This window comes from Leptinotarsa decemlineata, unplaced genomic scaffold (assembly GCF_025532065.1).
Source record: "Leptinotarsa decemlineata unplaced genomic scaffold, Ldec_3_MD MMD2_tig00004307_RagTag_RagTag, whole genome shotgun sequence".
NCBI lineage: Eukaryota > Metazoa > Arthropoda > Insecta > Coleoptera > Chrysomelidae > Leptinotarsa > Leptinotarsa decemlineata.
This window is the reverse complement of record NW_027412606.1, coordinates 11,557,175-11,569,950: the sequence shown is the minus strand read 5'-3', so window position 1 is coordinate 11,569,950 and position 12,776 is coordinate 11,557,175. Positions and strand designations below refer to the sequence as shown.

General features: G+C 35.7%; 1 protein-coding gene across 3 annotated transcripts in view; it reads left to right on the top strand.

Annotated features, from left to right (window-relative positions):
- Positions 1-12,776, top strand: part of Fhos (Formin homology 2 domain containing) — a 144,867-nt gene that overhangs the window by 122,643 nt on the left and 9,448 nt on the right. For all 3 annotated transcript variants that reach the window (XM_074178983.1, XM_074178982.1, XM_074178985.1), the window contains 4 exons: positions 697-1,293; positions 7,371-7,588; positions 7,776-7,968; positions 12,221-12,497. In XM_074178983.1, the coding sequence (XP_074035084.1) occupies positions 697-1,293; positions 7,371-7,588; positions 7,776-7,968; positions 12,221-12,497 (1,285 nt within the window). The remainder of the gene's footprint in view (positions 1-696; positions 1,294-7,370; positions 7,589-7,775; positions 7,969-12,220; positions 12,498-12,776) is intronic.

Here is a 12,776-nt window from a genome sequence, read left to right as displayed (position 1 = left end):
ACTTTGTATTATTCCTGTTATAAATGTTGTTGAATTAACGTTATCATTATTATTTCTGCTTTGATAATTATTCATTTCAAATAATGGTGGACGAGCGGGTTTGATGTCGTCGAGTAGAACTACATTTTTATCAAGACTCGTTGCTCCGATCGACTTTCCACACGAGTACTTTTATTCATAAAACTGTCCAAGTAACCTTATTTTGTTGAAAAATATTGAAAAATATCTGTCATTTCAAAGTTTTGGGGTATGGACCATCGGGGGTAGTCCGTTCCTGACTTTGTAGCAAAACAACTGACTCCTGCATGAAAGCTCATCGACGGAATTCATTTGTTTAGTCAATTACCAAAATTTGGATGATTTTGAATATTCACTTGAAAAGTTATCAAAGAAAAACATTTTTCATTTTGTAACTTCGAGGGCCCGTAACTTGGTTACGAAGACTTTTAGGAAAAAAAGTTATATGAAGTACTGGTGATATTTTGACCCCATCTATACATTCCCGAGAGGAAAAGAGGAAGTCCAGGGACTATGTATACACCCTGTATACATAGCAGAATAGTATCGATCAAATCAATTTAAAGATAATGGATTTAAAGCCATGAGCCATCTCATCTACGACCAAACACCTACTTTTTCTCATATTTTTTTCAATTCGACTAGTCCACTTCTATTCATTACTTACTGTGATTTCAGAAGCAACAAGAAATGAATAAAAACAAGGAAATAATTGTGTTGGATCCAAAACGATCAAACGCCATAAATATAGGTATGACAAAATTGCCTCCTTCAAGGTCAATAAAAACAGCAATATTAAAAATGGACGCCACCATCATGAACAGAGAAGGTATCGATAAGCTTCTTACCATGTTGCCCACAGAAGAGGAAAGAACCAAAATTCAAGATGCACAAGCAGCTAATCCAGACTTACCACTAGGCAGTGCTGAACAATTTCTTCTCACATTAGCTTCAATATCAGAACTTCCAGCCAGGTTGAAACTCTGGGCTTTCAAATTAGATTTTGAAAATTCTGAGAGGGAAATTGCTGAGCCCCTGATGGATCTCAAACAAGGGATGGAGGTACTTCGTGGAAATTACACATTTCGAGGGATTTTGAGCACTCTTCTCTCTGTTGGGAATTTTCTCAATGGTAATGAGGTCAAAGGGTTCCAAATTGATTATCTTGCCAAAGTACCTGAAGTTAAAGATACTGTTCACAAGCACTCTTTGCTACATCATCTTTGCCATATTGTGATGGAAAAGTTTCCTAACGCTACTGATCTTTATTCAGAAGTAAGTATGAACACTTTTGCATTAGATGTTGATAAACATAATCTTAAAAATAATAAGTTACCCTAAAGGTGCAAACTATAAATATTACTGCATATTGGGCTCACCAAATTATGGAAATTTTTGAAAAACTGTATCCTTTAACAGAAACATTATCATACATAGTGGCTTAAAGTTGTGAAGTTGGCAATACCATTCGTTCAAAACTTTTTATTGCTAACTTGTTCAAAACTTTTCATTGCTAACTTCTTGACTCCTTCCAGAAGTATTCAGGAAACCTGTGCAAGTGGGTCATCAACGAGATAGTGACTATGATTAATGCAGATGTTTGTAAATTCTTTAATGAAATTCGTTCGGGATCTTCATGCATTACTTTGAAAGTGTATATATGCTATTTTCTGTGCAAGCTGTGTACAAACTTGGAGAATTTTCATAACATTCGATAATTCTCAAAACATTCAGAGGTGAACTGAAAAATTGTGAATTGTAGATGAGCAGATCGGGTTCAGTCTTGACTGAAACTAAGTCAATGATCATTTGAATTCCACTATTAAGTTATAGTAGGGGAGCTCAAAAAGGAATCTGGGATTTACTCGAGCGCGAAAGATAAACATAGGAGGGGATACCGTGCATCCTGTTGAAACCGTCCGCCTTATATGAACCTTCAATTAAGAGCCGGGCAAGATTTATAAGAAAAACGCACATCAGAAATATTTGAATGCGTCAGATTAACGTATTGTTGCCTAATTTCGAGGTAAAAAGAGTAAATTTATCAAAATCTGACGATTTGAGCGTGACATAGGGAAATCACAAAATTTCAAAAGAAACGTTGTCTTGGCATTCTCGAGCGTGTTTGATTTCTTCGGTTTCAAAGAAAATGAAGTAATAATCATGAAAATAATATAATTTACCGATTTCCACCTGCTGAAGTGATCAAAATCATCCATAACGATTAGTGCGCCCGATGAAGAAATGCATGCTTAACCTGTGGAGGAGCCTGGTGGAGACGAGCCATCACGAACGGTGCGTAGGATGCCGGAAGAACTGGGCGCCAGCTCCCATGGTTTAAAACATATCGAAATGGTAAAAAAGTTCGAAAAGTGCGAGCCCCACGATTTGAACAATCGACAGAAATTGTCACGTTTCGAGGTTTGTTCTTCTTTGCTTTTGCGCAACCAAAATGATCTTTTTTGGATCGGATCATCACGTGTAATGAAAAGGAGATACTCTTCGATAACAGGGGACGTTCAGCTGGTATGAATCACTGTAGCTTTCTGTAACCGGGCCATTGAATCTCGAACACCCAATTTGTATGCTGACGGAATTAATCGACTTGTGGAATTAATCGACAGTACACTGATTGAAATAGAGCTTACTTCGATTGAATTGAATAAGTATTCACTGAAATATTATAGTTTAAAACAAACTCATAAAAACGAACAAAACTTTTAGAAGAACCTCATACCAGGAAATGGATAAAATAAGTTATGGCAGGTCGGTTGTTGTTGGTTGTCACCGGGGAAAGCGATATCATTTCCACCCGATGACAATCGTACTCCATAATATGCTAACGAGAAACGAAAGATTATATATTCATTTGTTTCAGAATATTGTTTTCAATGTCTGATGATTCCTGAACAGTTTCTCTCAACTAATATGAAGATGAATAAGCTGGTTCCTTATTTCTTTCGTTTTAGTGTATGTTGTTTTAGTTGTTAGGTGAGGTTGTGTTAGGTCCAAAGTGAGTGGGTCTTTTCTACCCACCACCGCAACTCGCAAGGGTTTATTGTGGCTCATACATATTCACACTCGACGAAATAAACACAGCTTCTTTACTAAGCCGATTAGTTTGTATGGTGAGTGTGGTGAGTATTTCAGGTCCGATGGTAAGAGTACGGCTCTGCCGAACTCTAAAAACCTGATTCGGTCCCCAGCGGGGCAGGCACAAAGTATATGCTCTGCTGTTCCATCGTTAATGAGGTAGTTGGATAGTCAAGGTGTAAGATTCCCACCTTGATACACGCGACAACCTTCCCATATGAGGGTTTTTACACGTCAGCTACACCTAACGATGCCTTTTATTTAACCGTGCAGGGCTTTTTCGCCTCTGGTTTTGGTGAATCATCACTTGAGTGCAAACATTTGCTAACCTGCTCATGGGGGGTTTGTTCTGCAAACATTTGCTAACCTGCTCATGGGGGGTTTGTTCCTCCACCTGAGACAGATTCTGCGTTCGCCGCTCAAGAATTTGGTGCAAGACGGTTTCATAAGGTATCCCGCTCTTGAGGAGACGACTCAGTCGTTTTCTGGCTGCACCACCAAACCTTTTTTTAAGGTTCATTTATTGGGAGTAGAGAAGCTCTCGCTCCTGATCTCAATTTACAGGGAGGTCAGTTGGAGTCATAAGCAAAACATCCATCTCCTCTGTAGACTCGCTCCTGATCTAAATTTACAGGAAGGTCAGTTGGTGTTATAAGCTCGACATCCATTTCCTTTGTAAACTCAGCATCAGAAATAATTTTTAAATTCACTCTGTCCATAAAAGTTCCACGAGTAGCTAGGAGAAAAAGGTCAATCACGGCAGAGCCCCGTATTACCGTGACAAGGCGATGCTACGACGAGAGGGCGCCCGGTATCTCGAAAGTTCCGTAGAGACAGCTGATAGACTCAGTGTCATTCATCCTCTCGTCACGGATACACACACCTTAGGATTAAAACATCGTTGGGATGCCATTCGGTTAGGGAATAACAGAACCCCAAGTGATTTTGTCATTCCCGTATTCAACGGGGCTACGTGGAAGCAGGCATCCAATGGCCGGTTTGCTCAACTCCCACTAAGCTAATGCACTCGCCAAAAACAGCACTCACAGTGGTTCAGGCAGTGGAAGATGAACAAGGACAGCCAACCTGCCAGACATAGTGTGTTGCAATTATATATATTGTACCTGAGTTGTGTTAGATTTTCCGTGGTACTAGACTTCTAATACTCAATTTGAATTGAAGACTTTCATTTCTTCAATATGATTATCATTAAATGAAATACTTGTTTGTTTTAGTAACTTTTGCAAAACGTCTTGTGGACGATCCAGTCGAAAAATCGTAACATTTCCGTTACCCAATGACAATTGTGTACAAAATTCCAACCGATTTCACATTTCCATATGAATTATATTATTATGCACAAAAATGTTGAAGAGTATGTTTGGTCTAAATGAAAAAGGAAAGTATCGCGAACATGGCCTCATCAGCGCGGTGCAGCCAAGTGCAAATTTCGACAACACCTGGTTACCTACATTGAAAAACATCACATATCCACGGAGTTACAATAGGAGCCAACTGCATATTTGTAGTTTCAGTTAAAAGACCTACATTTGCTAGGAATCATTTGACATGTCCACGTAGACAACTATACTTCGTGAGTGTTATGCCTGCGAAAGAATCGCGAGGTTAACACTCAAAAAGGAAGAAAAATCGCAAATACTTGTTTCTGGCTGTTTGCCCCATCAAACGCACTCTTCAACATCTTCAAGTATTAATATTCTGGAACCGAAAATTGCGTAGGTAGCTAGCGGCTGCCTACGTGGACACGTTGTAGACTCCTAGTAATCTTAGGTCTTCTAACTGAAACCACAAATGTGTGGTTGGCTCTTGTTAATAATTCCGAGCATATGTTGTCTATTGTAGGTGTTGCCTGTTTCTGCACTCGACCAACAGCCTGAAACACGTATACGCGGTTTGTCTTCCTATTTGAGTAGTATGTCTGCGAGCTCTCCTCTTGAATCTTTCAGTATTTATATTCTAGAGCCGGTAGACACATAAGTAGTTGCCTACTTAGACATGTTAGATAATTCCTAGTAATTGTAGGTCTTCTAACTGAAACCACAAATGTGCTTTCGGCTCCAGATAAACCATCACATGTGAGATCCGTGCATATATGAAGTTTTGTAGTGTAACCAGCTTCTACCCAACTTAGCTGCACTGTGATGATTTCAAACAAGAAATCAGAAAAAGTTATTTTTTATTTGTGATCATACCATTCAAATGTGAAAGTACATACTTGTTGAAGATGAATCTTAATGCATCAGTAGATACAGTAGATGCCTTCTCCCAGAGTGGTATACATATAAACCTGGTGTAAAACGACTGTAATCAAACTGAATGAAAAAAGAAATTGTTCAATCGATAGAAAAGTTTTAGCGGCGACTTTTGAATTTTAAACAATTACCAGTTAAATAAAAAACATGTTTTGTTCGAATTTGCTATATGTGATGGTATTGGCCGATTTTCGCTGATCCAGTGAAATATTCACAATGAAGTGTTTGTTTCTCCTTCGAAATATAAAAATGGGAATAGAAGAAAATTACCTGAAAATATAAGATATTTTCTGATATAGAACAGTCATTGTGAGGAAACAGATAAATCAAGTTAGAGATTTGAAGTAATACTAGTATTTTGTAAGGTGGAATGATGAAGCGTTTTAAATAAATATATTATACTATCAAGACGTATTTTTTTGTGAATGACTTCATTTTATCCCAAACAGTATACTTCGGACTTGATCCTGGAGTTGGACTATTTATATTGTAAAAAACTAATCAATACAATTCATTATATGATTTTCACTATAAGGGTTTTACAAAAAGCGCGACACGTGTTTCGCTATACAATAGCTTCTTCAAGTATAACTTCTAAATTACACCATTATATACTATAACCTAGTACCTATTCGTCTACCTAAATAATAAATCTACCTGAAAAAATTTACCTGAAAAAGTCAGGTGTCAATACATTTTTCAAAAGTCTACCTGTAAATATACCTAACTATTTTTACCTGGGAATGAACAAATTCAATAATGGCGAATTATTCAATTCAGTTTTATCGTTCATGAGATGTTGAGAGTCTTTGAATTTGTTTATTTCCATACTCTCCAACAGGTTAAGTTTCAAACCTTTCTTCATGGTTGAACTCATGTCCCTCTGAGATTAAATGACTGGAATATGTGGAATTTATCTTTCCATCCTGAAAACTATATTTGTGTTCCTTCATGCGGGTTTTGAACGTTCTCCCAATGTCATCGGACATGACCCACACGATAATTTATACATGTCCGATGTTTTATATATAGGTCAAACTGGAACAACTCGCATAAAGGAACACAAATATAGTTTTCAGATTCAGTTATGATTGAACAAGCTATTGTATAGCGAAACACGTGTCGCGGTTTTTGTAAAACCCTTATAGTGAAAATCATACAATGAACTGTATTGATTAGTTTTTTAATATAGATTTTCATCAAGTAACGGCTAGTTCTATTCAATTATTTATATTGTATGTGTAAATGTAAATTTTCAATATATGCTCGAGGTAATGTCACCGGTTTTGAGCAGATAATTTTTCGAAACTGAAATATGATTCTCATTTGGAAGGCTGTCAAATGAGCAGTAAACACTCTCTGTTAGAAGGTAAATGCTCATTGGTCCAAAAAAAGTGCCTTGAGAAAACGCAATGAGCCAAAAATATGAGCCTTCTGCATTTGATCGGTCAAGAGTTCTGCCGTAGTGTGGCAGCAGGTATCATCTTGAGGTTCGATAGTTAGGTAGGCATCATACCAATGACTTCAGTAGTCAGTATAACAATTTTGATAAAGTTAACTGGATAGAGTATGCGAAGTGTTTTTATCCTTTTTTGGGTGATAGAGATGTACTAATAGCAACAAAGGACACTCAGCAACAGCTGCAAACTAAAAATAAATGATGGGAAAGAACTTCACAATCAGAGAATTAGGTATAAACTGCTTTCCAATCCCAATGGGTCTAGATCCTTCTGGTCGGTAGCTAAAGCTACCGACCAGAAGGATCTAGGATCCGACTTAACAAAACCCACAATTCCACCACTAACACAAGCGGATGGTTCAATTACAACAACATCCATAGAAAAAGCAAATCTATCAGCTGAACAATTTGCGTCCCTCTCCACAGTCGGTTTCCTACCCAGAACACAAAGCTACCTAATCAGTTACACTTCTTGTTAATAGAGTTGGCTCAAAACATGAATACAAAATATCTTTTCTTATTTCTAGGTGGGTGCAATCACAAGAGCTTCCAAAGTAGACTTTGATGAATTAACTCTAAATGTTCAAAGGCTGAAATCGGACTGCAAATCGTCTTGGGATCATCTGAAGCTAATAGCTAAGCATGACGGATCAACAACCATGAAAATTAAAATGTCCGATTTTCTTGCTGACTGCGCGGAAAGAATCATACTCTTGGAAATAATCCATAGGAGAATTATGAATAGGTAATATTGATGCGATGGTAATGAAAAAGGCTCGAATTTCATGTTGACTTTGCATAAAGAATATTTTTGAAAATAATTCATTCATAGGTTAGATTCAATATTTTTCTATTTATCGAATATCCTTGTGCATGTATATACTTCCAAAACATATTTTTAGTTATTTTCTCATTATACCGTTTCATTTTAGATTTCACAAGTTTTTACTGTGGTTAGGAATTCCTCTACACCAGATATTCGAAACAAAACCCAATGAATTCTGTAGGATAGTATCAGAGTTCGCTCTAGAATATAGAACAACCAGGGAAAGGGTCTTGCAACAGCTGGAAAAGAAAGCAAATCATAGGGAGAGGAATAAGACCAGAGGAAAGATGATAACTGATGTGAGTTTTTCAAAAAAATAGAACAACTATTAATCGTTCTTTGTAATATAGTTGCAGAAGTAATGGTTCATATCATATATTGAGATTATTCAATTTCCAATATTAAATGAAATGTAATATGGGACATGACAGCTTACCAACAAAAACAGTACCTAACTTTTTTCAATAAACACATTTCATGATATTATTGTTATTACCATATTTATTTCAATGAAAGCTGAGAAATCTGCGAAACAATTTTTGATATCCATCAACAAATGGCTGAAAAATGGATTATTGACTCGTGCATCGATAAGAGTATTGCATTTCTGGTGATTGAAAAAAGTGTTCGTTTTAGATTTAACTGGAACTCTTTTATTTCTCTTTCAATTTGCTTGATTATCTGGTACTGATACTGTGAAAGTAATGGTCTCTGAGAGCGTTCCCTCTGTTTGGGGACCCTCTGTTTTGAGTAACTCAATTTTGTCTCACTCAATATCAAAAGATTGATACGGGCATTATTGAGTTGAGATCGACGGTACTTTTGTTGAAATAAAATTCAAGGTGACGTCTTTGTTCATATACTCCTTCTTCTTTTTTTGGTTTCACCGCTTATTTGACAGTCAAAAATATTGGCCTTCAACTTTATTGTTGAACTAACTAGTCTATATTCAACTAGGTAGATCGAGATATATAAGTTTTTCTCAATAAGTTGTTATAAACCTTCCTACATCTCAATATATCATTCAAATATAGGCAGATACTATTGATACCTACTCTAATCACACACATTTTTAGTGCTTTTTGGACCAAGTAGATCAGTTTCCATTCAATTGCACCATTTCTTCGTTTTATTTATGTATCTTGGTACACGAAAAAATCTTTAATAAAGTAGTAGTAAACAATATACGACACAATCGGAGCAATTAGGGAACAACTCATGGCACTCCAATGAATTTATAGATAGGTATAGGTACTATAAATCCAAAATAGTAGGCACTAAATTCTCAGAATATGTAGAATGGGGAATGTTGCTCGTGGCGAAAATCAAGTAGTTTTCATAAAAGACGCATTTTAAACTTATCATTCCAACCTTTTTCTTTAAAAAATTATTTAAATACTTAAAAAAGAGGAATGAAATAATGCATTCAATATTTGAAGGGATTCGTTTATATTTCACCATTTGGCAACATCGGTTATAGCTAATAAAGGACAATGAATCTGTTACCTGTATGAGACAAACAAAAATGACATATTTTAGAGGCGTGCTGTTCTGTTTACTTATGTTCCGAGTTCCTAGACATTCTGTGACATAACATTTTGTGCACCTAGCCTATCTTCCTCTATATAAATAAATAACAAAACAACTGTTGTTTATGTGGCATGTGGAGGTGGTATTGAACTATAATTTATATTTTGTCTTAATTATTGATCTATAAAGATAATTTTCCTTTTTTAAAGTAGGATATCTAGGTACGTATAAATTTTTTGAACTTGATATAGGCGCTGTTGCCAATATGTGAATTAGAAACAAATCCCTTTGAAAATTAAAACACAACATTTGAAACATCAATTTGAATACTTTTCGAAGTGAATTTGAAAAACTCATGAGTTAAACTCAACTTTATTTTGTTCAAACTTGCATTTGCTGTAATAACCCAAATTGAGGAACAGTCACCATTCTCAATATGTAGAATCACAACTTTGACAACAATGTTTTTGTTTTAATGCAAACATGTTTCTGAAAATTGTTCGTTAGTAAAACAACTCGTTCAGCCGCGTAGTCCGGGTCCAATGACGTCATACGCTGGTGCGCCGCGCCGTAGAAAACGAATTTGTTTTCGAAAAGTGATTAAAAAAACTGTTTAAAATGATAAAGAAAACTTTAAATTTTTTTTATTATTTTTATTTGTAAATAATGTTACTGCGGTTTTGTCCTATAAGGACATTTTCAAATAACTACATTAAGCTGGAAATGAATCTCAAAATCATGTTAGCCCTTATATATATCCACTGTAGGTAATAATAGAGATACTTAACTTAATTGAGTACCTGAAATTTGTTTACCTGTGACAATGTGGATACGCTAATTTAAATACTGACGAGTAAGCTAGATCGATTTGACCATTTAGCGGATTATATCCGCAATGTTTATGCTTATGGATTTCCAAGGTTTTCAAATAATTGAGTTTGTAATCCTTCGTTGCATAGTGCAACATTTCCGTATCGTTTAGATTCGGAAAATCGTGGTTGCATTCCAAGGAATAGTTTGAAAACGTCGAATCATTTTTACCTAGCCTGAAGGACTTTTCATGTTCAGCATACCGTTTTAGGAAATGTCGACCACATTGTCCCACATAAACACTCTGCAGCTACCTCGGGTGTTCCACAAGGAAGCAACCTAGGTCCACTTCTCTTTAACGTCTTCATAAACGACATAGTTTGATATACGCGGATGACCTGAAATTATATTGGCATCAATGGCATCTAGGACTGTCTTCAACTCTCTGTCAATCTGAAACGTGTTGAGCAATAGTGTTTTCGGAATATATGTAATGTAATGTAACAACATACATACTAAAAAATCGTCCATTTTCATAACAATATTTAATAAACGATATTCCACTTCAACGGCCTCTCACATTCATCGATCTAGGTATTACCTTCGACACAAAACTTTCCTTCGTACCACATATTGAAGCCATTCTGTCCGCTGCAAACAGAATGTATAGATTTATTGCACGAATCTCCAGAGATTTCGCGGATCTATCTACATCAAAAACCTATACTATGCTTTCGTCAGTTCAAAACGAAAATATGCATCCATAATCTGGAATCCATCTCATCAGTTGTATACAGAGAAAGTTGAATCAGTATAACGTCGTTTCCTGAAAGTTCCCTCTTATAGATCAGACAATATCTATCGACCAATTGGATTTCCCCATGATACATTATTAGCTAGACATGCTATGAATAGCTTGAGTTGTCGTCGTGATTGTCACTCCACAATTTTTCTTTTTAAACTGATTGATAATTATTGACCGACATATTCTGCAAAAACTGAATTTCAATGTACCTAGACCAACGTCTAGAGTGGTTGATCTTTTTTTCTGCCAACACCACCTTCAAATATTCCTAAACGTTCACGTCTTCATAAAACATGTGTGTCAAATGCAATTCTGCAAGTTGTCAGCTCGACATTTTTACTGTTCCATCTCTGATTTTACTTCAGCTAATTCTATATGTATTGTTTTTATCTTACAACTTATTGTAATTGTATTGTATTGTGATTTGACTTATATCTCTGTTCTGTAGTTGGGTGTAACCTGTAGAACAGTGTATAAATAAATAAAAATAAATTACACTCCGAACACTTGAGCTTAGAATTCTCCATCTTGTCCACTTCATCTAGCCTGGCATGTGATCTGAATGCAATTTCTGTAAAAATCCTCAACTGTTACTGTAAAATATGTTAGAGTCACAAGTTTATTGATTCCTGTTTGTTTGATCTGGGGGTACATTAATTTGTAAGTAAATTTGAGGCATTGTTTTCTGACTAACTTCTGGATTGTGTCTGCGCTGAAAGTGGACAAGATGGAGAAATCTGGATTTTATAAGCTCAAGTGTCCGGAGTGTGATAGTGTTTATGTGGGACAAGGTGGTCTAAATTTCTCAAAACGGTATGGAGAACATGAAAGGTCCTTCAGACTAAGTAAAAATGATTTGACGTTTTCAAACCATTACGATACGGAAATTTTGCACTATGCAATCACAGGTTAGAATCCTTGGAAATTCATAAGCGTGAGCATTTCGGATGTAATCTGCTAAATGATCAAATCGATCTAGTTTACTCCCAGTCTTCAAATTAGTGTATCCACATTGTCACAGGTAAACAAATTTCAATTAACTTAAGGACTTATCACCTATATACAGTAGATATATAGGTAAGGGCTAACATTCTGATTTATTTTCAGTTTAATATAATTGTTTGAAAATATCCCTATATAGAACGAAACTGCAGCAATATTACTTATAAATAAAAGTGGGAAATGAACATAAAAAGTTTTGTTTTCTCATTTTTAATGATGATATCTTACCACGTGGAAACGGGTACATCAATCAAAGTGTAGCTTTGGACTCCGATAAGTTTTTCAACTAATATTTTTATCATTCTTCCACATTTTTGTTTCATATTCCTTGAATTTTTAGAAATAATTTATGAGAAAATTGAAAACTTCTTCATTATCGCATTTTTAGAACTCATACTTTCTAGGTCGGAAAGTTCAAAAGTAAAGAAGATAGAGCAGATGCAGAGTTACGGACACTATTGGGTAGCGATTTATCCGATGTGGAGAGTTTACAGGGAACTTTACCTTGGAGAAGAACACGTAGGGATGGAAACAATTCATTTAAGCGCACCACTAATGGTAACTTTACGGATGATGACGATGAAATTCTTGAAAGTTTAGTCAAGTCTGCTACAAAAGTTTCATCAACTAGAAACACTCCAAGGGAACGGAAAAGAACCCGACATATTGAAAGGAAGTCTCGTAAGTATTACACACATATTCTGAATTCTGACAAATGAATTTTGTTTAGATTATGACAGATTCATCTTCGTTTAACACAAAAAACGATTAAATTTCAATTCAGAAAATAGTTAGATAGCTTCAAAGTAATGAATAACATTGTATGTCATATACAATATATTTTAGATTTTGAAATTCCACAGCCCATGTACAGAGTGGGCCAAATTGGATACTTTTAAAGGGAAACTCCTGTTTTCAAACTAGATATATGAAAACTGATGGCTGTGTCTGAGAGTCAAA